Here is a 25,989-nt window from a genome sequence, read left to right on the forward strand (position 1 = left end):
ATTCTTAGTGTTGAAACTGGGCTCTAGCTTTGAGCTTATGTGATGTGGTCATGTTCTTCACATCTCAGGCTCCAATTGCTGAGACATCAGAGAGGGAAAGGGTATTTGAAGGCTTCTTGCATTACATTCACACAATTATAGTGAACACAGGCATGCTACAGTTAGTCTGTTGCTTGCTCTCGTAGTCCCCAGTAAAGCTTGTTAAGAAAGTCATGTCGTGATGGAGACTTTAACTGGGATGAATATATTTCAAGGCAGTGGAGTTGATTCTTGCAAGAGTAGGTTCGTCCCTCTCCCTGAATTATATCTGCTTACCCAGTGACAGCTTATCAGAGGAAGCTACCCTACCCTGAACCACCTGGACTAGACCACAATAAATAAAACTATTTTACTTCAAAATTGTGACTTCAAATGTTCCTTAATGCTATAAAACACAGACTCAGATGAGAATAGCTATAGATTTTCCAAACTGTAAAAATGTCTGGAAAATTCAAACTATCTATCCAATTTAAAAATATTTGAATGGCATTTAACAACAGAGAATTTCTCTTGACTAATTATTGAATATTGTTTTCTGAGTGACTTTGTCCTCTCATAAATAGCATTCCCTAAGCTGAAGTACATCTTTGAAACCTGAATCTATGCCTGATTATGTAATGAGCAAGTAAAGGTGTCCCTGGGAGTGTCTTCCTGAATATCCTCATCAAGTGCTAGCTGAACTCTCAAAAGACTTCTAAATCTGTGGTTATTGAGAATGTTGTTATTAAATAATCTCCTCTTTTCCACTGCCAAACATAGATTGCATGAAAGGAATAGGAATCAGAGTGGACTGTAAGCACGAACATGACAAGATCAAGCAGAATGGGCTTAAGCTTTAAGCATACAACAATGCTTGACTCTCTGCACCTCTCAATAAAAATGATGCTTACTTATCCTGATGCTCAATGCTCACCTAAAAGGCCAATAACACATTATCTACAATTCTTAAATAGAATCAGCTTTAACAAGGAAAGCTGTTCCGTGAGTTTGGCGCAAACTTATTTGACAGACAACTTCACTTGAATTTATATGAGTAATTTTATGATTGACTCGTATATTTGCATATATTTATTTACTTTAAACATATTGTGCTCATTAATATTTCATTACATATCACATACAGTATATAAATATATAATACTTATCTATTACAAATATATATTTTATATATTCATGTGACATATTATTTGTATTTATATAATACACATCATGTTATACTATTATATTACAAATACACATGAGATTTTATAAAGAGGTACTAATATGCCTGACTGTGGGTTGTTTCTCTGGACCCTAGGATGCTATTGTAGAAGAAATTTTCTATGAACTGAATTGTCATGCTGAAATTGAAAACAAAAACAAAATCTGAAAAATAAAATAAGCTGAAAAATTTATTTAAGTTTGGATGATGCATGTATAGATCTGTGCTAAAAATCTGTAAAGCCAGTTTTCTAAAATCTATTTCAAAATTTTTCTTGGTCAAATTATATTATAAACACCAGTACATCAGCAGTCAAATTTTTAATTTGAGCATTCATAGCAATCACATTATTTCCACAAACTCTCGCATGCTATTTCTGCTCCATTGATTCCCAGGAAGATTGTTGCTATTTTTATTTTCTGTCTTTAGGGGTTTTAAGAACAAGCACAAGAAACAGACATAGGCCCTGGGTTTCTGAGCATTACCTGAGTTCTTGGGAGTGTAACTCTCATCAGCCTAAATGTTGTTTACAGAGACATGTCAGAGAGGATCCTGGCCTGGAATATGGAGACCCAAGTGATTCCTAAACACTCAGCCCTTATGTGGCAGTCACATGCCTTCAAGAGAGCTGTCTAAATATAGCTATCTTCATGGTGTGATTTTTTTTTAGGTTTCCTCTCCAGACTCATCCATCAGTGGGAATTTGAGAAAATCTCCTAATGCTGAAATTTCTGATAGTTAACACTGGAAGGAATCTTACTTAACTGTATCTAGTGGACAGAGAGGATGCCCTGGGCTTTTGAATGTGAAGATGCTGCCTCTGAAGAATCAATTCCAATCAGAGTCAGACCTCTGCATGCCCAGCTCTGCATGCCCAGCTCTGCTTTCCTAATATGATTCTAGTTCTGCTCTGCACATATACACAGAAAACATCCCTTACAGCGGAAGACTCAAGAATGTGACGTCACCTGGTGTAGCCTCCATGGTGATTCCTTGTGGAAAGACAATCTTTTAATAGCATTTTGGGAATATGTTTATAATTAATCAGAAAAAAACATTATTTCCATTTAAACAAAATTATTAAAATGAAAAATAATGTATGTTAAATAAGAATGTTGGTCCTGTTAATAATTTGACAAAAATTAAAAACCCTCCTCCTCCCTTTGCACCTCCTCCATGTCATTATTCTCTTCCTCTTCTTCTTCTTTCTCCTTCTTCTCCCTGCTTCTTTTTTCTTTCCCTTTCCACTCCTTGTTTGATGAGATATATTTATGCCATTCTCTCTAAATTCAAAGTCAATATGCTTTTGTCTCAGCCTGTAAAGTAGCTGGCACTACAAACATTAACAACCATGAAGAAAGATCTTTTCTGTCTATAGATTCATGCTACCCCACATTTCTGCTCTTCCATAAAACCACAGTTCAGCTAACACCAGACTGGGGAAATTATAACCATCTGTAACTCCTGCCCTCTTTGGTCTCCATAAGCACATACACTCACAAGCACACACACATTTTTATCCTTTTAACCATATTTCTTTACTTGCAAGTTTTCATTGCAAAGAGTCATTGGTCTAGTCTGGTTTCTTCTACACTATCAATATTGGGCTCTCACTGGGATTCCTCTTGGCTATCCTGTTGCTGCCCTATGTTGTAGAGATCCTGCAGCTTTGGGTCTGCAGGACAGGCCCCTTCATGTACTCTAGCAGATCAAAGATGGGGTGGATGTTGGGATGGATCAACTCACAATCCTGGTTCAGTGCCTGGGTAGTTGCAGATTTTGTCAGCTTGCTAGCTTTCCCCAATCCTTACCACCAGGGGCAGTACTCCAACACTGTCCTGGCAAGTTCACCCTTTACAGTGATGAGCAAGGGGCAGAGCCAGTTCTCTTGTTTGCAAGCCCTCAGGCTAGGCTTCTCCACACTTATAACAGCAGGGCCAGCTCTACTGTGTTGTCCAGCCAAGCTATTGGGGCCACTCTCCTGAGTGCTGCAGCTGGTGAGGGGCAGGGACAGCTCATCCACTAGTATGATGTCCAGGCCAGCATTCCCACCTGCCACAGGCAGTGAAGGGTATGAAGAAGGGAGGGAATCTCTCCTTGATCACACCACCATATGGCTGATGAGGCGTGGGATCAGATTTCCCATATTCTCATTCTCATTCTCATTCTCTGGGCTGGTTCACCCATGCCCTGACCAGATGTCAGTAGAGTCAGTTCTACTGCGCTGCCCAGGTAAAGTGTAGGGCCCATTTTCCCAAGTGTTGTAGCTGGTAAGGGAGAGGGTCAGCTTTTCCCATAACAGGTGGTATGGGTAAGAGGGGAAGGGTAATTTCTCCCCTTGCACCACATGGCAGATGAGGGGGTGTGGCCAGTATCCCACTCTCATACCCTGAGTACTAGCTTACCCATGCCTTAGCGAACAGTGTTAGCTCTACTTTATTGCCCATGAGAAGAGCAGGGCCTCCTTTCTTGAGTGCTTCAGCTAGCTGGTACAGGGGAGGATCAGTTCCTTTGTCTGTTTCAGGTGATGAGGGGCAAGGAATAGGGGGCATCTCTCCTCTGCCATGACACTGTATGACAGGCAAGTATTGGAGACAGCTGTCTTATGCTCACAACTTTAGAGCTGGCTCACCTCCACCTCCACGAAGAGGGTCTGCTTTACTGTGCTGCCCAGGTGAGGTGCAGGGCCTGCTCTCTCTTATGACCTCAGGGATAGTTCTCTGAACAACCTCAAGCACGCCAACATATGGTAGATGAAGGGAAGGCACCGCAACTCCTATCTGTGCTCTATTCACTAGAGTCCAGTTCGCGCGCTTCAGGCAAGGGGCTGGAGGTTGAGGAAACACACGCAGAGACAGACCAACACACGGACCTCCAATCACTGGTACAAAAGCCCTTCTTTGATAGTACCATGGAGGCTTAAATACCCTGCAGTCAATGGCCAACAGGTGAAAATCCCATCCTCTGATCCTCTAGGTAAGGCACAGCTTTTAGTAACTCCAATTAGAAGACTCTAGCAGGGAAGAGCTGAAGGCCAGGACTCAATTGGTCCCAACACTGCCCCATACTTGCAATGTTGGTCTTTTTGTCTAACTCAGTCTGCCTTGGTCCTGGGAAAGGCCACACTTCCTCCCAGGCCTGCATGTGGGTCCCTTTGTCCCACTCAACCAACCATCTCCATCACTCTTTCTACTGACATCTAGTAACTTCTGACACGTAGAATAAGCCTGAAGTTTTCAACACGGTATGTAAGATCACTTAGGAAACACTCTTGGCTCTATTTCTCAGTTCCAGTGCATTGGATTCTATAGAACAACATACTGTCTTCCCAATGCACCATCATCTTTTAACCTCAGCTTGACTGATGCTAACTGCTCTGACAGGTGCAGATAAAATAGCCTCCACAGACACATTTCTTGACATATGTCCTTCTGTTGTACACTGTACCTTAGCTATTGACATACTGTCAACTGGGCTGTTATCTACCCCAGGGACAGAACAGGGAGTAACAAGGATAAAAGAGCAGCTCCAAGTCTCTAATGATTATTTCACGGACAGACAACACTTTCTTGAAGAAACGAGTGAAAAGAAATTCATAATAAGTGCATAGTAATCATGAGCTTCAGGAGGTCATGTGGAGTTGTCAGGGAATCATTTCAGACAGTTTAAGTTTAATATTGTCTTTTACCCTAGATTAATACTAGTATTGATTAGAATCACAGTGCCACCATAAATAGCTACAACAATGGCAATTGTAGCAACTACTTGAGCATTTGATATACTAGGTATGTAAGCAGTGTACCATGTGCTACTTTTTGATGAGTTAACAAACTGCATGTAAGTCCTTCTTACATTGCAGAGTTTAATGGTACTCTTTGGATATATTGCCAAAATATCTTTTCATCCTGAATGATTTTAAAACACCATGTAGTAAACAGAATAAATTCTTACCTTGATTTTGAAAACAACAGAAATACTGATTATAGCAAAATATTTGTTTAGATCGAGACACAGAAAGCTATTGTCACTTTTGCTAAACTCGAGTGGGTATAAAATCATATTTTAGAGATTGAACACAAATTCTTTTGCGTTCAGTGAGAATGATACCACTAAGCATGTTCTGAACCTCAATAACTTCAATTTTGTAATTAGGAGATAACTGTTCTCATTTCAGCATTGAACTTTATTGCTTTTGCTTATGGTATGGTCTTGCATATATAAAGGCACATATGCACATGCATAATATTTATATCATTAATATATGCCATGCAAATTTACAACACAGATGTATAAACACCTTGGCTGCAGGATTGGACTTCCATATTCCTGACAATCTAATTTTCCTTCTTAACTATTCTGTTTAGTCTATACTCTATCCATTTCACTTATTGCCTCCCTATATATCCAGGTAACTATTGCACACCTCAGTGTTTTGTTCTGAAACAGCAGAGTTAAAATATTGATCTATAACACACACATATATGATCTATATATTTATATAAATATATGATCTATAACTCTCTCTCACACATACACACACATATATGAATATCCTCAATATTTAAAAGTTACACGGCATTCAACTAATTAAATTCCCATTGATGGTCATTTGGATTGTGCCCAGTATGTCGTCACTTCAGACAATGCAGACACAAATTATTTGGATTTAGCCATTAAGTGCTCATGAGTGAAATAACGAAAAAACATGAAAGGATTGTTTTATTTGTTAAAACTTTATTTGGGGTTATTTTTACACAATAAACTTTCACTTGCATTCTTGGAAAGATATGTATACTCATCAATAAATTTATTTCTAGATCTTTTGTTTTACTACCATTAAAAATATACTGATTTGTCTTAAACATTCTTGATTTCAAACCACACAATAAAGGAAATGTACCCAGGACTGACAAGTTGGTTTCCTAGTACAGGTGCTAGTTTTATGACCATATGTAGATCTTCTGGACCCACGTAGTGGAAGGTGAGAACTGAGACCACAAGTTATTATCTGTCCTTGACATGCACATCATGACTTACTGGTGACTACACATACACACACATGTAAACACACCCACATGCACATCACACAAGGAATTCAATAAATAGTGATAAACTATGTAATTGTATTTGTTGCGCATAAAAGAAAAGTAATAAGAATGTAAATAGGACCTTCAGTGGTAAGCTTTTTAGAGTTCTAAGAATATGTATTGGAAACAACCTTCTGAGGGCTTTTGTTCTTATATAAGGTGTTGTCTATGTATGACAGCCCATTTAAAACACTGAAGAGAGTATCTAGTGGCTCATGGGCACTAAATGGGAGTTACATATATTAGCATTTCATTATGGGAGGTGTATGATATTTTTATTAATAAAAGAAACTTAGAAAAATCAATGAGAATCAATTGAGCTAAGATACTATTTTCTTTTATTCATTTTGAATTTTGTAATTTACCCAAATTGTCTGACCATAAAAACCTACAGTTCAGGAAGTTTACAAAATCATGAACATTTAGAAAGAGTGCCAGAAACTGCCAGTTACCCACTCAGTATCTAGTCCTTCTCTTTCAATCTACTGACATCTGAAACTTATTTGAGAGAACAATTTGCAGAATTTTCAAATCTTGCTTATGAGGCATATCTATATAAGTAGCAACATAACAGCTGTAGCCATGGAAAGAAAGCTGAGCAATTCTGTCTCCCCGCCCCCCGTACGGTTGCTACATATTCATCTGACATTTTCTTATTCTGTTTAAAACATGAAATATCTGCGGGCAAAGCGCTCATCCTGACACACTGAGAGCTAAAAACCATCAATCATGGTGTGTAGGGGATTGATGATAGATAGCGCTTGGAATGAAAGTTTGGCAGAAGACTTACACCATTTAAATTACATTGTCTACATATCAATTAAAAATTTGAAGAGTAAGGACTCCCCTTCTCCTATCCCATTAGAATTACAATTATTACTTGCAAAATAATGTGGGAGAGTAATTATTTTCCAATATTGTCTTTCCATGCCAGCACCTTGTAATCTTCCTCTTATTTAATTCATTTTAATTTACATAATTAAAGTTTTTTATATCCCACATAATAATCTCATTTAAAGAAAAAATATGATGTGCTAATTGCAAAAACTATTCTAAGTATCGGGAATAGAATAATGAATAAGAATATTGAGAACTCTCCTCATGGAATTCAAATTCAGGGAACACAGTTATAAGCAAAAGTCCCATTCAGTAAATAAATATTTAGTGAATGCCACAATTATCCCAAGCATGTATACTTAAGTTGAATTTTATGACAGTTTTAATTATGATAAGGATAGTTTCCTATTTATTCAGTCTAAGTGGTATTATGGTATTCATATAAAGCTACTATGTTTCTAGCTGTCTTTCTAAATTTTGTGTATTTAAATGTATTTCCATTGATTTTCATAGAAATTTTTAGGAAGCTACATAATTTAGTTTTATTCATACTGGATTCTAAATATGTATCTGCATGACCACCTCATTAAGATAAAAAATACTCTAAAAATTTTATAAACCTGGTTTCCAGAAATATAAGTAATTTTGTTGAACATTTCTTTTTCTTTTAATCACGGTGACAGATTACCTGACAGCCAAATAGGAAGAAAGCTTAATCCGAGGCCACAGTGTCCCAGTCATGTTGACAAAACCAAGTCTTTTTACATTAAAGATGTGGCATTTTTTTTCATCTACCAGCTTCAAACACTAACTCTACTGTTTCATTTTTTTAAACACAATTTAATATTTTATAATTGAAATATGCTTCATATAACATCATCCAATTCTGTCTGATAGTTTCTTTCACACTAAAATAAAGACAAATCATTCAATATTTTCCTGTTAAAGCCCAAGGCGTATGTCATTTTCACTGAACAATGGTCCCGCTATTGTCAGCTCAGCAACGGTACCTGACATATTCAGTGATCAGTCCCAGGGTACGACAATGCTTCTCATGGTATTGTTATTTTTTTCTCCATTTTTCAGTATTTTTGTCTGATCTTCACTGCTTACCCTAGGAAACTTTAGAGTTCTCAAAGATTGTAAAGATGCAGGGGTTAACTTTCTGAAGCAAGTAGCAATATAGAACACACACACACACATAATGTGGAACCCACATGCACACACATGTGTACACATACATGCACTACCTAGCTGAAACATGGTTCTAGTATAACTCACTGTCAATGAGAACATGACATTGAATTCTGTGAGAGAAGCAAACAAAAAGAACCATGCTGAAATACCTATTGCAATGGAAGAACTCTAACAAGAAAACAAATTTACCTTAAGTTACTACCTTTTGTACAAATCTAGATCTTCCATTTTTTATTAAAAATATACATATAAAATTTAAGTCTATTAATGCCCATTAAGATCTTTCAAACAACATGAAAAACAGGACAGCAGAAACACTTACTTGCTCGTAATCCAGAGAACCACCTGAGTGTGATCCCTGGAATATGCACGAATCATTTATTATTTTATTGTTTTTCATACCTATGGTATGAACTGCCTTCAGCTTGTTGCTACACTGAGATTTCTGCTTGTTATTGGTGACCATTGGTGTATAAATTAACTGTCTAACTGTGGCTCTGAGCAAGGCTATCATCTACTTAAAAGTATGCAACGAAGACAAATCATTAGAGACAGTGCACTATAAAGATGCACAGATCAGGTATACAAGCAATTTGAACAATCTTCACAGCAGACAGTCAGGATCTGAGTTTCCTGCAGAGACATTGGGTTAGAAAGGGACTAGAAGCTGGGGCTTGATGGGACAAATCGCCAGACATTGAAACTAAGGGAGTAGATAGGAAACATTAATGGATATTGTGGTCTTTGATTTGTATAGAGGTTTTGTCAAAGAAGAGTAAAATATCATGCTACTTAAGAGTAGGATTAAACAATAAAATATCCCTAAATATATTTGACAGGACAATAAACAGGGTAAAATATGAAAAAGCATGTGCTTACAGAGGCGAATATTTATTTACTTTTTTGAAAATTTATTTTATTCATTGTACACTGGTGTGAGCGTGTCAGGTCCCTTGGAACTAGAGTTATAGACAGTTGTGAGGTGACATGTGGCTGCTGGGAATTGAACCGGGTCCTCAGGAAGAACAGTCAGTGCTTTTAAGTGCTGAAACATTTCTCAGGAAATGGTTTAAACAGGAGTTTAAAAGAGACTGGAAGATGTTTTCTATTTCCATCCATTTGCCTGCAAACTTCAAGAAGTCCTTGTTTTTTACTGATGAGTAGTACTCTAATATGTATATATTCCATACTTTCTTCATCCATTCTTCAATTGAAGGGCATCTAGGTTGTTTCCAGGTTCTGGCTATTACAAACAATGCTGCTATAAACATAGTAGAGCTGGGTTAAAACCAGTCTCGCTGAACATAGTGGACAATGAGGACTACTGAGACCTCAAGAACAATGGCAGTGGGTTTTTGATCCTACTGTACCTATTGGTTTCGTGGGAGCCTAGGCAGTTTGGATGCTCACCTTACTAGACCTGGATGGAGGTGGGTGGTCCTTGGACTTCCCACAGGGCAGAGAACCCTGATTGCTCTTTGGGCTGAAGAGGGAGGGGGACTTGATTGGGGGAGGGGGAGGGAAAGGGGAGGTGGTGGTGGGGAAGAGACAGAAATCTTTAATAAATAAATAAATAAATAAATAAATAAATAAATAGAAAGAAAGAAAAAAAAACACCAAGATGAAAAAAAAAAAGAGAGACTGGAAGAGACTTTCAAGCAGGGATGCTAAGTACAGAGAGGACACAGACACTGATGTAAAGATGAAGGTCATCTGGATTAAATAGGTAAAGCATAGAGGGAGAAATTAACAGGCCAGCTGTCACTCACAAAGCAGATTTTGGCTGCCACGCGTGCCCACAACACTCATTCAAGGAGCTACAGCCTTCTCTATTCATTACTTTTCTGATCACTATGGGAGACAGCTGACAGAAGCAACTGAAGGGAGGAAGACATATTTTGGCTTGTGGCTTCTGGGAATGCAATCCATCATGGTGAGATGAAATGCCACTGTGGCTCTCTTCATGGCTGTGAGGGATTCGCAGCAGTAGAGGCAGCTCATTCACTTTATAACTAACCAGGAAGAAATTACATGGTTGAAACCAGAAGCAAATACCACCTTTCAGGTTCACCTCTGCTCATATTTGGCTAGTTAGACCACAGTTGTAAGGTGTTCACAACCTCCCAAAGCAATATGTCACCTGGCGACATATTGAAACTCAAGAGCCTGCTCAGAGGACATTTCACCCGCAAACCGTAATACCCCTCACCTGATTGTTCACCTCAAAAACTTGAATGCAAGCTCTAAGAAATAAGATTCCAACCTCTTTTATGTACTGTTAAATTGTCAGCACGGAAAACAACACAGACTGGTCACACACACACACACACACACATACACACACACACACACACACACCTTCAACAATTATAACTTCAAAATATAAAATTCAAATTTGTGTCAGAACGTTTGCTGATTATTCAGATAATAGAATTGAAAAGGTGAGTTGGATGCACAATGGTCTGAAATCAAATACACCTAGTTCAATAGCTCTTTACAGTTACTGAATGAGAATAAATGGCTCAAGTTTTCTGGATTTCCATCTCTAGTTAGAAAAAAATGCTATTCAGTTGTTGTTGTAGGGTTTAGACACGGTGAATAGGTGCCAGTATTCAGCTGGGCACATGTGGATTACCCAATCTGTAATCTGTAATGGCCATTAACTAAGACTAAGAGCAGGTAAGCTTCCAATGTGCCTTCAACTAAATCTGTTCACACCTGGACTATAATACTAAGGACTATATATTAGATAATTTCATGCCCAAATTTTTTTCAGTAGAAGCTGCTGTCTGCTACCTACTTATTCAATATCTTGGATAATTCTGCTATTAAAATTAACTCAAAATGCTAAGTGAATAAAACTTCCATTTGTATTAAACCCTAGTACTATCTCTTAGGATCAATGTTATAACTGCAGTGTTTGTTTTAATGTTATTTACATGCATGTTCACCTTTTTCAGTTATACAATCTCTGCACCGATGGAAAAGTTTGTTTGTATTCACATATTGTTAGTATCTAACAGACTCTCTTAAGCATACATGCTTGTTCTATGACAAAACAATAAATACGGAAGCTGTAATGTGTGTAGTATTAGGAAAGTTGTTATAAAGGCAATATAATGTCCTTCATATAATGTTATATTTAAGAAAATTCCAGATTTATATTAGGAACTGTTTCCTTAAGTAGCTTGATAAGGTTCTAAAGTAATATATTAAATTAGGAAAGGAAGCTGAGCTTTAACTTTTATGATATCAAAAGTAGTTACTACTGCCTTGCATTAGAGGGTCTAAACTATGAGCTTTTTCTTATACTCCTGATTCCAGAAACAAGTATCCATAGGACTTTTTTATTAGTCCGGTGCACTCTCTGCATAGCACAGTGTGCAGGACGAAGAAGAAGCTGATTTGATTATAGATATGTAGCTCTCACGCTCTTCCGCAAAGACCAGTCTGTTTACACAGACGGAAACAATAAAGAATTCTGCCAGGGTGGATTTCACAGTATATCCTTAGATTATAGTGACACTACGAAAATTTTACTTTATCAAGGTATCATATTGCAATGTTGAAACTTAACCAAGGCAGTAAAAACAAAATCCTGGACATATAAAATAAACAAATTGTTGTATTTTGTTTTCATTTTCTTCCCATTTGGTTGCTGGGACTCAGCTGCAAAGCAACTGTGAATTATGAAGAGTAACTTTGGGATTCATCACCCAAGAGCAATGGTAGACACACACGTGCAGATGCGTGCATGCATACATAATTAAAGTAAGTTTTTTCTTTACCAGTTGCATCTGAGATTATTAACATACTTGAAATTGAATAGTGGCATCTAGTTAAGTAATTGTACGTTCTATAAATTATACATGTATAATTAATAAATTATTCATGTTTGAGAAAATGATATTTTTAGAGAAAACATGCTTGTCTTATGCATATAAAAACAAACCCTGATTCTATTTTCAAATATAGAAAATAAAATGTTTTGCCTTCTAAAATTATTAAAAGCTATATTTTTGAAATATATCTTTACTTATTAAGAGAGTCTATATAAGCAGGATACTATTTCCCTAAGTATTAACTCGTGTTCACCAAAAATAAGAACACATGATTCTCTTTTATTAGATAATGTTGGTCAAACATGGCTATTTTAAAATTCTAATATCACACTGGAAACTTAGCAAAGGCAGTAACAACAAAATCTTAGTCATATAGAATAAATATATTGTATTTTCTTTTCAATTGGTTGCTACAGTGAATGAGGAATTATGAAGAGTAACTTTGGGAATCATTGACCAGTAGCCATGGCAGACATATACATGGATTTGTGCATGCACACATGACTAAGCTTTTTCATTACCAACTGAATCTAAACTTATTAACATACTTAAAATTAGAGCCATTTATAAATATTGGTATCACAGTATTATAACAGGTTTATAACTTTGTATTCCAGGACTGTCTTTTTCTTTTCCTTCTGAGTTTATTTTTAATATATACTATCATTTACAGTTGTGCAAAATAAATCACATAATTCTGAGATTTTCATGCATATATTAATTCACTTTCTCATATTTACCATGTATTTTCTCTTTTCATGAACGGTTCATTGGTGTTATTGAGAATAGAAAAACTTGATCGAGTACATCTTTTAATTCTAAAAAAAGTAATTTTATAGCTTATAATTAAAGATATAAATTAAATAGTCTGCTAAGGAAAAACACCAAGTGCCATCAGGTGGAAACCATGGATCTGTAGTGATTTAACTAAGGTGAATAACAGTAGACCCCAAACAAACTGAAAAAAGGAATAAAAGCAAACCAAAACAATGACAACCCCACCCTCTTCCAACAACAACAAAAAGAAGAAAGCAAACCGTCCCAGCAAAGTAGTAATTGTCAGCTGAAATTCCAGAGACATTTTAAGATTTGTATAGTAAGACATCCCAGCAACAGCACGCTGGGAAGTAGCTAAGCTGGGAAGCAAATCACGGCTATTAGATCCCGTTCACGATTTAAATTCTGCTATTTTATCTCTTCATAACATGCAGTACTTCTTCAACCTCACATTTCCAGGCATTTCAGCTCCTGCTGACATAAGTGCTTTCCCAAAATAGAATGTCACAGCAATCTTCTGCTAGACATCTACGCCCATTTGTGCACGTACTTTTTAGGATGCTTTTTTTTTTTTTTTTTTTTGAACCTCTTAACTGTGAGAGGGCCTTGGAAGGTAGGCTCAGAATGAATGAGACCTTGTTTTCTGAAACGACACTAGACACTTTATCTCTGCTTAAAAAAAATAAACATAGTCTCCTACCTTAAAAACAAACATCTCCCGTCGAAGAATAGCTAGAGTGTTGAAGTTCCCGTCACAGATGTTGGGTTTGGCTCCTGGATAGGAAGGCCTGCCAGTGGGAGGCCGGGGAGGTTTTGGCCTGTCATTTTTCCTTGGGTCAACCGGAGGAACAGATCGGTGAGGGGGCACTGTCGGTAGAGGTCTTGTAGGTGGAGGGATCTTGTCAGGAGGACCTTTTGAAAACATGAGGACAGGGCTTGGCTAACTTAAACCTGGAATAGTGCTGGAAAATACACTACAGAGAACAAGTGCTGATCAGCAGAGGGCACACACTAGGCAAGCTAAGAGGTCGTTGAGATCGTATATTTTTGAAAACCCAAACTCTCAAATCCTCCCAAGCCTACTACGGGTGTCTCAGTCGTGAGGCTGGAGTCCAGCTCCTAGTACTATGATTTCTTTGTTAACTTTTAGTTGGTTTTATTTTAACCCGGTCACTATTGGAAAGTTGCTCTCAAAACCAGTACGAAAGTAGGTTTTTCATGAAGAAAAAATACAAGTATGAGAATAAATACTGAACTAATAACTGTGAGCTTCATTCAAGGGGAAAGTGGACTTTGACAGATGCTGATTCTATGAAAATATTTCCGAAGATAAACACTAGCAAATCAGAGGCTATTCTACCATATGTCGCCAGCTAACTATTATACATTTTTACTGATTTCACTATTTTATTTTAATGAAATGTCTTGAAAAACAGTTGTGTTTCATTTAAATACTGAATCTAAAGTATCCATTGATTAACACACCAGGGGTGAAATATTAATGTAAAGTATTTCTGAATAGAGGCTTCCAAGTCGAGCCAAAGTTTACTCATGTAATTTGCAACAGATGTTAGCCATCATTCCTCAAGGGACTGATGTGTTTTCTCTTTAATAAATAGAGTTGTTCACACTTAATATTTAGATATGGGATGGATATTCTTTCACAGACCTCAGTCTAGACTACTAATTCGTGAAGTAATGAGAAAGAGATGTCTTTGATTTAAACATGTGGGAGGAATTTCTGATGACACACAGGCAATGGATAACTCTGTCAATATCAAAGCTCTTTGGATTTGTGTCTGTGACATATATCAGTATATCCAATCAAATTTCAAATTTACTTTAATCCTAAGAGAATGTTTATGACTACACTATTAAAATTGAAAACTAATGTGCTCATGAATTAAACTGTTTAAGATGTAAGTCAACCCTTCTGGATAGAGAATGTTGACAGATTGATAGCACACACTTATCATCATAAAAATGAAACCTTTCTTTCCGTAGTCTTGCAAAGAATACCTGGTATCGGTAAATTATGAATGTCAATATCTTAATAATATGTGAAATGAATGTCTTTACAAAGGTCACAGGTTGTACTAAGGAAGATATGGTCACAGTAAATATGCACGATAACCTCCCTTTTTCTTAATTTGCATTTTCTGAATAAACCCTATAAGTAAAAATGCTACCAAACCAGAAATGTAGTTTAGAATATTAGAAGTGTAATCCATGCAATCTGTTGATAAAACTTGGCCACTTATTTGCTTCCTTTCCCTTGTTGTTGACATTCATACTGACTAAGTATTTATACCTTTGAGGTAAATACATTTTTATATTGCATAACTTATTTTCTTGATCTTCAAAAGTAGCTTGTCTTAGAATTAAGAGGAATTTTAAGCACTAAGTGCAGTTGTCAATGGATAGGAAAGTTTCCTTATATTATGTGTCATTTTGTACTTTTAACTATTTTTATGAGTTTACATATTTATTTTAATATACTATTACCTAAATTTTATATGTCTATATTATTAGAGATTTATATGAGTTTCCACTAAACACAACAAGAAAGATCCATCCGTGATTAAGTCTTTCTAGTAATCTATATATTAAGATTTGGGGGACTATTGCCAATACAACTTGAATGATGGAATTTTGCCATTACAGCAGAACACTTTTCTTCTGTTTTTCTAGGTGTTACATGCTTAAAGACTCTACCTCCGAGGAAATCAAAATGCACATGACTTCCTGTTGCCACATACAATGAGGGAAGCAGGAAGAGTTCGACCTACCATATATTTTCTGGATGCCCTGCAAATCGTCATTAGGAAGCTTGAAGTTGTCCGTTTCCATGTACTGGTAAAATGGCGCCATGATAGCAGTGGGGTCATTGGAATGCTCCAGCCCGAGAGCATGACCCAGCTCGTGAACAGCTACCAGGAACAAATCATTTCCTGCCAAATGAGGAGAACAGAGGTCAAAATTATTGCAAGTGATAGCCATGGAATAGAAAATGGCAACTTAGTGTTTTCAGTACATTAACCCAGGAAAATAAAAGGACCTTTACTCCAATGGTCAGTTTGATTTTAACACTGGCTTTCCTACTGGCAAATATTTGCTTTAACGTATTGAGATGAATGATAGTCACGGTAAAATTACAGATGCTTAGAGAGTAAAATTAAAAAAAAATACCAGCAATATCAAAATTCAGTATCTATGGTGTTAAAGTATCTTTCCAACTATACGATAAAATATATAATCGCTACTGGCTAAAATGTTATAGCCATTGCATTTAACATAATTTTTGCAATAATACAAAGTAGAGCAAATGTACAAACCCCATTTTACATAAGAGACCAACAAGGAACAGAGGATTTGCTTGTCTGGGACAGAAGATCCTGCAGATACATTGTTACGAATTAGACCCATATTATTGTGACTCCTTCATGAGTTCTAATACCTTGCTACCCAAGAATAAAGGAACACTGTAACTTAAAACATCCATTTATTCCCCATCACACTAATTACAGTTGTAGCATTAGTTTAATAAATACCAATTCTAATCAAAGCATAGATTATCTGAACAAAATACATTTACTTTAAAACTTTGTTCTCTCACTGAGAATTTTTACTTAGCTGAATTTGCATAATATAGTCCATATAATATAAATTCAAGAGAAGTCTTGGGGTAATATTCTGGTCATTCTACTTTCTCATACTTTCTTTCATTTTCCTTCTTTGTCCTCTTCATTTTCATCCTTCTTTAATTTTTTTTATTTTCTGTTTAAAGACAGATCTCACTATGAATCCCTTAGCCCACTCTCAGCTCATGGACTTCCTGTCTCAATCTCTAAAGTGCTAAGATTCATACATGTAACTTGAAATTCTAAGGATTGCATTTCCCAGAGAAATGATTAAAGACATTGGAGAGGAAGGGCAACACTTTCCTTGGAGGACTTGCTATAAATGAAGAAAATTTCAATAGACATTACTTTCAGGAAAAACCTTTAAAAACTCTTTTACACAATATAAAACAATTTAATCAGCCCCCTCTGAGAATGATATATTTTTGACACAAAGTAGGAAAATAAGCAAGAATATTTCCATTCCAGAGTAGTCTGTCTCAGAATGAAAGAGGTCAAGTGGCCAATTCTCATGTAATATTGACACACTGAGGATGAAGGAGCCACTGAAACATTTTGAGCATCACTTTATTTTTTAAAAACATTGACTAGAGACTAGTGTAAAAATTTCAAGGCGTTTTAAAACAGAAATGATAATGAACATTTTCAAACTTAAATTTCAAACTTATCTTCTTTTCTTATAAAATTAACTAATAACAAAAATTATGACAGAAAAAATAACACATAGTAACTACAATGGAAAAATACTAGCTTAGTCTCCTGTAGATTTTTCAAAGAGTTTACCAACACTTTCTTATTTTAGCAAACTTTACGTGATTTGGTCACTTATTATTATTATTGTTTCCATTTAGTAAATCAGAAAAGGGTTAGTGATAGTTTATAAGAATTTCAGTGTCATACAGTAAGGCAAAATAAACATACGGATGTCTCTCAGGCCACCTGCTGAGTGCTGACTTATAATCACTAAAGTAAATCACATGCATACAGCCATTCCTAAGCTTTACAATGTGGCAATGTGAAGGCAGCCTCATTCACAAAGTGATTAATTAATGCACAATGCTTTAGTTATATCTACTGTGTTTTAGGTTCTTTCGTAGGCTTTGAAAATAAAATACTGAACAAAATTGACAAGAAACAAACCAGAAAGCAAACTATTTACTTCACAACATTTATGTTGTAGTGAAGAGTAGATTGGAATAAGGTAAACAAGGAAAGCATATAGTACAAGAATGACATGGACCATATCAAAGTGCAGAAATAATGAGGTTAAAGAGAAAATTCAGAGCAAGTATGGCATTGTAGATAACAATAGTGGCTTGGCTCCTAGTCTAAAGAAGATGGCAGTTAAAGTTTCTGGGCAGACAAGAAACACAATTTCATTTCAATTTGACAGAGTCACTCCGGGAATTACTCTGTAGCATCAGTTGCAAGACACAAGAGGCAGTGTGGGAACTGTTGCAGAGCAATCACCTCTAAGAGAAAACATTTCATCTTTGAGGGAAGTTCTTTCAGATTCAGAATCTTCTTAAAGCCAGTTGAAGCATCCGGCTCACAAGCAATTTCATCAAAACTCAGAAATTCAACAACTCAATGTTTTCAGGAAATCCATGACCAAATTCATTAGACCTTTCTCTCCCCATGCTTATATAGTAGTAAGAATTGCTAAGAGACACTTAGACTAGGAGACTACCTAGAAGATGCTCAGAGCAGCTGTGATACCTGGAAAAAACAGAGCGACCAAGCTGCCTAGAAAAGACTATGACCAAATGAACTCCCCGAAAGAGAAGCCCTTCAATCTATCAACATGCTTGCAAATTATGCAACGAGGTCTTGTTTACAGCTTCCAAGGGTCATCACCTATACTGGAATGGTCTTTTATCAATGCTACTGTTTTAAAGTTATTTCTTCTTTTCTAAGAAACTTCCTCAAAATCACTGGTTCACCAAGGTATACTTTGGGAACATTGTTGCTTTGATCCATAGTCGACTTCCTATCGGGAATGAGCAGCTTTTTGTTCATGTCTCCCAAGGGTCTATTAACACAACGGAAAGTGATACAGAGGTAAAAATAGAAAGAAAAGAGGATGACACATACCACGATTCTAGTACTTCTAGAGGAGCATGGAGGATAAAACTGACATTGTGGCCAAAATAATATAGAGAATAGAACAGTTTTAAGGACTGTAAAAGAAAGTATAGTAAAGTTAAACTCCATTCTCTGCTGTCAAAATTAACATGTAGATAATGTTGATTAACAAGGGAATATTAATGACGATTAACTCATAATTTCTCTTATAAAATTTTCAGGAAAGATGAGAGAAGGAGGGAGGGAAGGAAAGAGAGAGAGAGAGAGCGCGCAATTTATGTAATCAGAGGACAGACAGAAAGGAGTATCCTGTAATACTACAGGAGTGCTGAGAGGTAAGAGGACTAAATAAGTAGTCTTCAAATATAGAGATTATAATCAGTTTATAGAGGAAAAACCAAAGAACTTGACTGATGACAATGACAAAGAATTAATGGAAGGGATACAGAGATAAACATATGGGCTGTGACAGAAAAGATAACTTTTCATATCTGCTTTTATTTAAGTCTCTATCATTTCCCCATTGTCTACCACTAAATCCCATATCCTTGGAGATATAACTAAGAATATTGGCACACAAGTCTTTGCCCTGACATTCCAAAAATATCTCTTCTTTCCTTCTTTGAAAGTTTTCAAGTTAGAGAAATATAAGTTTGTTCTTGTTTGGTTGAAAGTGAGACCCCAGCCCCATAACACTCCTATATCCAAGAAGTCTGGGATAATTGGAAGCATCACCCCAGTCCCTGGCATCTATCTTTGAGCACCAATGGAGTGGGAAGCTCCATCCAGGCCCCCTCCCCCTGGGAGTTGCTTTGGGCTGGACTCTTCCTCCAGGGAAGCCAGCAAAGCCCTGATCCCTCTCCTGGGAGGGTCAGGACCACTCCCACAGGCTATTTAGGCTTGCTGGGTTTCAGGTTTTGCTTGTACCCTCCATCTCTGTCTTCCCCCCATTATGCTCCCAGTCACCTGAGAGCATAGCATTTATTAAGCATCGGCTTTTTTGATTTGGTTTAAACTGTTTTAATTGGAGTTATTTTTCTTAACAGATGGAGTTTCCCTACCGAAAGGGTCTGTTTTGCCCACGGGCCCAGGTCCCAGGTCCCAGGGCCACATGCTGGAAAATACCCTTCCCTCAAGTCCTGTCCTCTCTGCCAGACAAGATCAGCTTCACTCAGTGAATTACCCTTTTTGCTTATGGCAGTAGGGTTCCCGGGGTAACTCATTTGCTTTGCAGGTTCGCTGAAGTTGTGGTCTGCACCAAAAGCTTGACCTATGTGGCGAAAACCCGGAGCTTTCGCTGAGGTTAAGATTGAATGACCAGGGATCCTTGCCATTCAGTTTTCACAGCCCCGTTTTTCTGCTCAAGGATTGTCCTGGCGGATGTGCTGTGATAGACTTGAGCTACACAATTGGGCATAGATTTTAAAGTAGGTTTATTGCAATTCCAAGCCTATTCCTGAAATGCCCTTTGGTGGCCTTTTACAAAAAATCCCTTTAAATTGGGGCTATCTAATGTAAATTAACAACTCTCCAAAAGCCCACTGTTTCTAAATGCATGCTTCCACAGCCCTGTTCTGCTCCCCCCTCCCTGCTTCTCTAAGCTATTTGCCATTTGTCTCACTATGGGCCCCTCCCCCATAGCTGTTTGCTCTGCTTCCCTGAGAGGACTAACTACACGGGGATTTTAAATTGGCCAACTGACACAGGTTTCTAAAAGTGCTTTATTGTCTGATAAAATGATGTGGCCACAGTATGAATGTGTAAATTATTTTTGCGATGTGCTTGAATTATATTTCTGTGTGCATGTATGCCTGTTTAAGATCAATAAAACTTATATCTCCAGATTACAGCAGCTCTGGAAAAATACAAACACATGGGTAGTCTCCATTTTAACCTCTCCTCCATCTTTGGTAATGGTACCCACATGTGCTAGTCTGCCATATTTAGTAAGGGTACCCACATGTGCTAGTCCACCATCTTTGGTAAGGGTACTTCACATGTGCTAACATTCTTTGACTTATTAAAATATTCCTTTTAATCTTCTTACATTTACTAGCATTGGTAAACTGTAACTCATTGGATCAAACACATGCCTAAATTTAGCTTATATGCTGAGTGTAAATAACAGGTAATGGTACCTAGTTCTCAAGTGCCTTTTCAGATCTGGGGGTATAGCGTTTTAACAAAAGTGCTTGTAACACAGCCATGCCAGCTTCTGCAGCTCCTTTAGCTCCTTCAAGAAGACAGAAGACCTTTGGGTTTGGAAAAGCAACCCACACAGCAAAAGGCAGCCTTCTACCTCTTCAGTTTCCTGGATGCTTCACTCGGGGAACTGATCTTCTCATCGGGCCAAGACAGGCAGATTAATATTCCACCCCCACAGAAAAAAATATTTGGGCCTCTTGTACTCAGCAGCTAAGACCAAAGAGAGGACTTGGGATTACCTGTGTAGCTAAAATGCTGTATCTTTGTGTGTGTGTGTGTGTGTGTGTGTGTGTGTGTGTGTGTGTGTGTGCATTTATCCCTCCCAGATCTGTCTAATGGCATTTGAAGGTACTGGTTGCTAATTTATTTGTGAAGTGTCCTGCTAAAATACAAACAGGTATGCCTCTTTAACAGCTCCATAGTTCAAGACTAACAGGTTTCAGGTGTATAAAAACTAACAGTCTCACAAGCCTTTTGTTAACTCCACCCATTTTCAAGCATATTTTACAGTCACCCCTGCTGCCTGGGCCAAGACCAACGCACAAAGCGCTCTCCAGACAACACCAAACACCTGCAACAGCTCCTGGGACTTCACCATTGGTGTCAACTCTTCTAGATCGAGGACACCTGCCAACTAAAATCTGGTTTTATCTGCTATTCTATCCTAGCCCATGGCTAGCCCCATTTCATAGGGCAAAAATAACAATATTTTGTTCTCCTAGCCACCGCCTTCTCATCTCCCTCAGAAAACAGCTGCCTGAGGACTCCAGGATGACAGCAAACTGGATGCCGCTCCAGCCACACCTCTCACTGAGTGTGAGCCCAACTCCCAGGTTCCCCTCTCCCATGTTGCCCCATGCCCACAGGAAGTAGCCAAACTTGAGCTGATGCTCCTATATCCAAGGACTCTGGGATGATTGGAAGCGTCACACCAGTCCCTGGCATCCATCCTTGGGGTGCCAATGGAGCAGAAAGCTCAATCTTAGGCCCTCTCCCCTTGGAAGTTGCCTTGGGCCAGACTCTACCTCCAGGAAGCCTACCAAGTCTTTACCCCTCACCAAGCTAGAAAAAGGAACAAGTAGTTCCGGTTTTGCATGTGCTCTCCCTCTCTGTCTTCCCCCTGCCACACTCCTGGCCACTCAAGAGCAAGGAATTTATTAAATGTGGGCATTTTTGATTTGCTTAATCCGGTTTAATTGGAGTTATTTTGTATTGGCAGAGAGGCTCTTTTTAAGATTTTTCTAACAGTTCTGTCTTTAGGGTCTCTGTTAAACTATCTCCTTTCTTGAATGTCCTTTCCCCTATAAGGTGTTGGATCCTCATTTCTTTAGAATTGCTCTCTATCACAGACTAAAATTTCCTTTTCTATGAAGTTTTGCTCTCAGGTCAGAGAGCCTTATGGTCGGCTGTTTCTTTCACACTCCCACAGCCCAATGCAACACTCCATGCACTCAGTGATGGTTATATTTTATTGTTACTATCTGCTCACGTATTTTCTGCATATTTTGAGTAAAGACTGATATTGAGTATGACTTATATGAGTTTCGATAATTCTGAAGGCATTGACTGCCCCAAAGAAGATATTTAATATCTCAGCGAGTTTGAAAGAACAGAACATATCTGGCAGTAGAAAACTAATTTGAAATATAGTACTAAAAATAGGAATATAAATTTCACCTAACTGTGGTTTGAAATGCTCCTCTAGATATCCTGCAAAGAACTAGAAGGTAACAATAACTCTATGAGAAAATGATAAGAAAGCATTGCTCAGAGGAAGCTTAAGAGAATAGAACAATAGTACCTACTACTTCCTTTTTTTCTCAGTGACTAGCAGGAAAAGTTTATGTTTCCAGATAACATACAGGAGACACGGAAGAAAAGACAACTATATGTTATGAAGGACATGCTCCATTTCTTTATAGGAGTCACAAAGATTACAGAGAACAAGGAATGAGAGAAAAAGGTCTGCAAGGTTAGCAAAGAAAAGAGGTTTTAAAATGGAAGTCATGTAGAGTGGGCAAGTATTGGAACATACCTTCAGGGGGTATTACAGTTCCAGAAGCAGAAAGAAAAACAGAGTCATTCCTGAAGAGGTATGGTAGTGTGTTTGCAGGTATGTAATTTTGAGAGACTCTGAAGAATTATGCCATCAACAATTATTTTCAGGCAAGAAAAGAGGCATTGAAGAAAAAAAAACAATTTTTAGACAGAAAATATCTAACTCCAACTGCAAACACCTTTATAATTAAAAAATCACAAAATCTGAAAACAACAAATTTGTTCCTCCAAATAACACTAAGTGTTTCTGGCCAGTGGTAGACCAGCTTCCAAGCATACCGAACCGGGGCAAAATAGAGGAATTTTGGCTTGAATGCTCTATTAGTGGGCTGAAAGTCAAAGAAAACTCTCACCATGGGCGTAACTTTTAAGTAAACGAAGATAAAATAAACATAAGAGTAGCGAAAATCAAGGCAGCCAGTCTACGAGCAGAAATCCCAAAAGATGACAGTAACTTTTACAGCCAACAGCTGGTTAAATGTGAGCTCAGGAATAGGACAGTGAGGTCCATGTGGCTTTGGATTCTCTGTGTCTTCATGTGGCAAGACAGATACAGCCTCTTAGGCAGAAGTCCCAATAACTGTCTTGCCTTTTTTTTTTTCATCTAAAAGGAAGAGGAAAAAAAAAATTCAATCTTCAGTGTTTTCTACCTTGTGTATCAACCAACTTGCCTTCTGTAGAAACAGAAATGGCAGGAGCCCAGTGCCTAAGTAAACATGTGGGACCCAACCGCCCTGTACTTGGGCAGATGAAAACCGCTTTCAGCCATCCACTAAGCTGTTGGCCACGGGCCTAGCTAAATTATAAAAGACACTTCAGATCTCACAGGGAAAGAGTCTCCTGGTCACTTTTTTTCTTAGTTTGTAAAAGGAATAAAATAAAATAACTACACCGAACAGCAAATAGATCATAATGGCCAAAATGAAGTAATTTCAGGAATAAGTCACGAAATTATTCAGGTTTTCCGCCAGCCTGATTTTTCGAGATAGAACTAGAGAGATTCCTCGCAGAATGAGGAAATAAGGTTTTAGAAGAAAGTTAACAGAATTAGGATATGAACTTCTGACCTGCTCTACAAGCATGGCGCTTTAATCAGAAACATTGGCCGAGTCTCCCCAGTCATTACCATTCTGCTGATGATTGGCAATAATGTGATTAAACACCACGGGCAGCTTCACAATCATCTAAAAGGGTAAGTTGTTAAATACAGCACCACCCTGTGATTTGAGTTCTGCGAGGAACAAAAGTTGTTGGCACATAATGAGGTTTGGTAATCAGAATGCACCGGACCTCTTTGCTAACGCTGGAAATAATAACTGCTTCCACAGTGTCCCGTTCTCTCACGTTATTTAGGCTTTTAGATTGTAATATGCCTGATCGTATCAACAAGCAGGCAACAAAGGAGAAATCAGCCTTTCTGTTCTCGGTGCAGAAATAGCACTTGCTGCTCTTGCGAGATTTTGAGTTTTGTGTGTGTCTTTCAATTGTGTCTCTAATCCCTTTCCTTTTGTGTATTCCAACACCATATGGAATGCTAAACTGAGTGTTATGAGGGATAATGAATTGTTTGTAATTTTCCTGTCATAATTATGTCTATATTTTATCCTAAGTTATTGTAAAACTTCATGCATTTTTTGAAGTTGCTTCCACCAATGACAAGTCCTGAATATAATGAATGATTATAAAGAACTTTATACATATAAGTTCATGGAAAACACACATCTATAAGCTTTATTAAACATTGTAGTACCCACATCATTGGATCCCTTTTTCTGTTTTATTCCATAACTTGATGCTGCGTTCTGTTCAATTGTAAGCAAGAACCTGAGGTTTAAATTTCTCATTTCCTAGCTTATACTTTTATGTTTTGGTCACCTATGTGCAGTTTAATAAACATAATATCTATGGTACTCGAGCTTCATAAATTTGGCATATTTTGCGTATTTTTATAAAATATACTGAAACTTAGAACTTCTTTTTCTACTATTTTACATATCTTATTTGTCCACTTGCGGTTAATATCTTTAAAAGCAAATTCCAGTTATCTTCTCTGTAAAGCCTTCTCTAAATACCCAACTCAGTTCTCTTGCTCTGCTTCTCTGTTTCTCTCATGTTTGTAAATAATTTAACAACTTTATTATAAAACTTTGATAGTTCCTGATGTTTTAATATTCACCTGTGAATTAAATGACTAATGAACATGAATAGATTGAAAAATTTTAAATATTTAAGTTTAAAATGCTGAATTACATTTAAGATAATGAGCAGAAATTTAAAAGCACATCACTGCATTTTGATTAATAGAACATTTTTCAATGCTTAGAGTACAGATATGACAGAATGTGTTTCTTTGTCTTGAGTGACTACATTCACAGCTAGTTTTTTCAGTGAAAAGCTAAAGTTAATAGTTATTTGTTCAAAGTAGAGTACCAAACGCTCTATGCTCTATTTGTATTTTCTCATCTATTTGCCAACATGGTACATCTTATTATTAAGAATTTAAAAGTGAAGAAGCTGAGGTTTTAGTAGATTGTTAGTTACAAAAATTACATCAAACAATAGAAACAAGAATTTCACATGCAGACAAGCGTCACAATCATGAGTTTGGTATGTTGGAAATATGTATTTCACTTTTTTTCCCCAGGTCTTACAAAAAGAAAAAAAAAAGAGCCAGACTATCATTTCACCTACTCAGAAGATACTGCTGGCATGTAATAGCTCCCTCTAAAAGTCTGTAGTAATAGTATTTGTTTCCTTCATTTAATTAAAGCTGAATTGTATTCAAATTTAATATGTGTTTCAGACTGCCTACTCTAATACGACAAAAGGCTAGAAACTGGACAGTTTGAAAATTAGACGCTTTTTTTTTTTAAACAGATTGTGAAGTGATAAATCTGAGATCAAAAAGTGACATAATTGGTTGTGGACAGGGCATTCACTCCTCCTGGCTTACACACTGTGACCTTCTCTCTGAGACAACACAGCTTGGGGAACCAGGCAAACAAAGGCTTAATATGTTA

At 37.3% G+C, this 25,989-nt stretch overlaps 1 protein-coding gene across 1 annotated transcript in view; it reads right to left on the minus strand.

The window, feature by feature from the left end:
* The window catches only part of Mmp16 (matrix metallopeptidase 16), a 179,262-nt gene that overhangs the window by 33,607 nt on the left and 119,666 nt on the right, over positions 1 to 25,989 (minus strand). The window contains exons 5-6 of the mRNA XM_050119116.1: positions 15,770 to 15,931; positions 13,681 to 13,892 (exon numbers count right to left, since the gene is read on the minus strand). Of these exons, the coding sequence (XP_049975073.1) occupies positions 13,681 to 13,892; positions 15,770 to 15,931 (374 nt within the window). The remainder of the gene's footprint in view (positions 1 to 13,680; positions 13,893 to 15,769; positions 15,932 to 25,989) is intronic.

Source organism: Alexandromys fortis, unplaced genomic scaffold, assembly GCF_014885135.2.
Source record: "Alexandromys fortis isolate MF-2015 unplaced genomic scaffold, M_Fortis_MF-2015_v1.1 scaffold_18, whole genome shotgun sequence".
In the NCBI taxonomy this organism is placed as follows: Eukaryota; Metazoa; Chordata; class Mammalia; order Rodentia; family Cricetidae; genus Alexandromys; species Alexandromys fortis.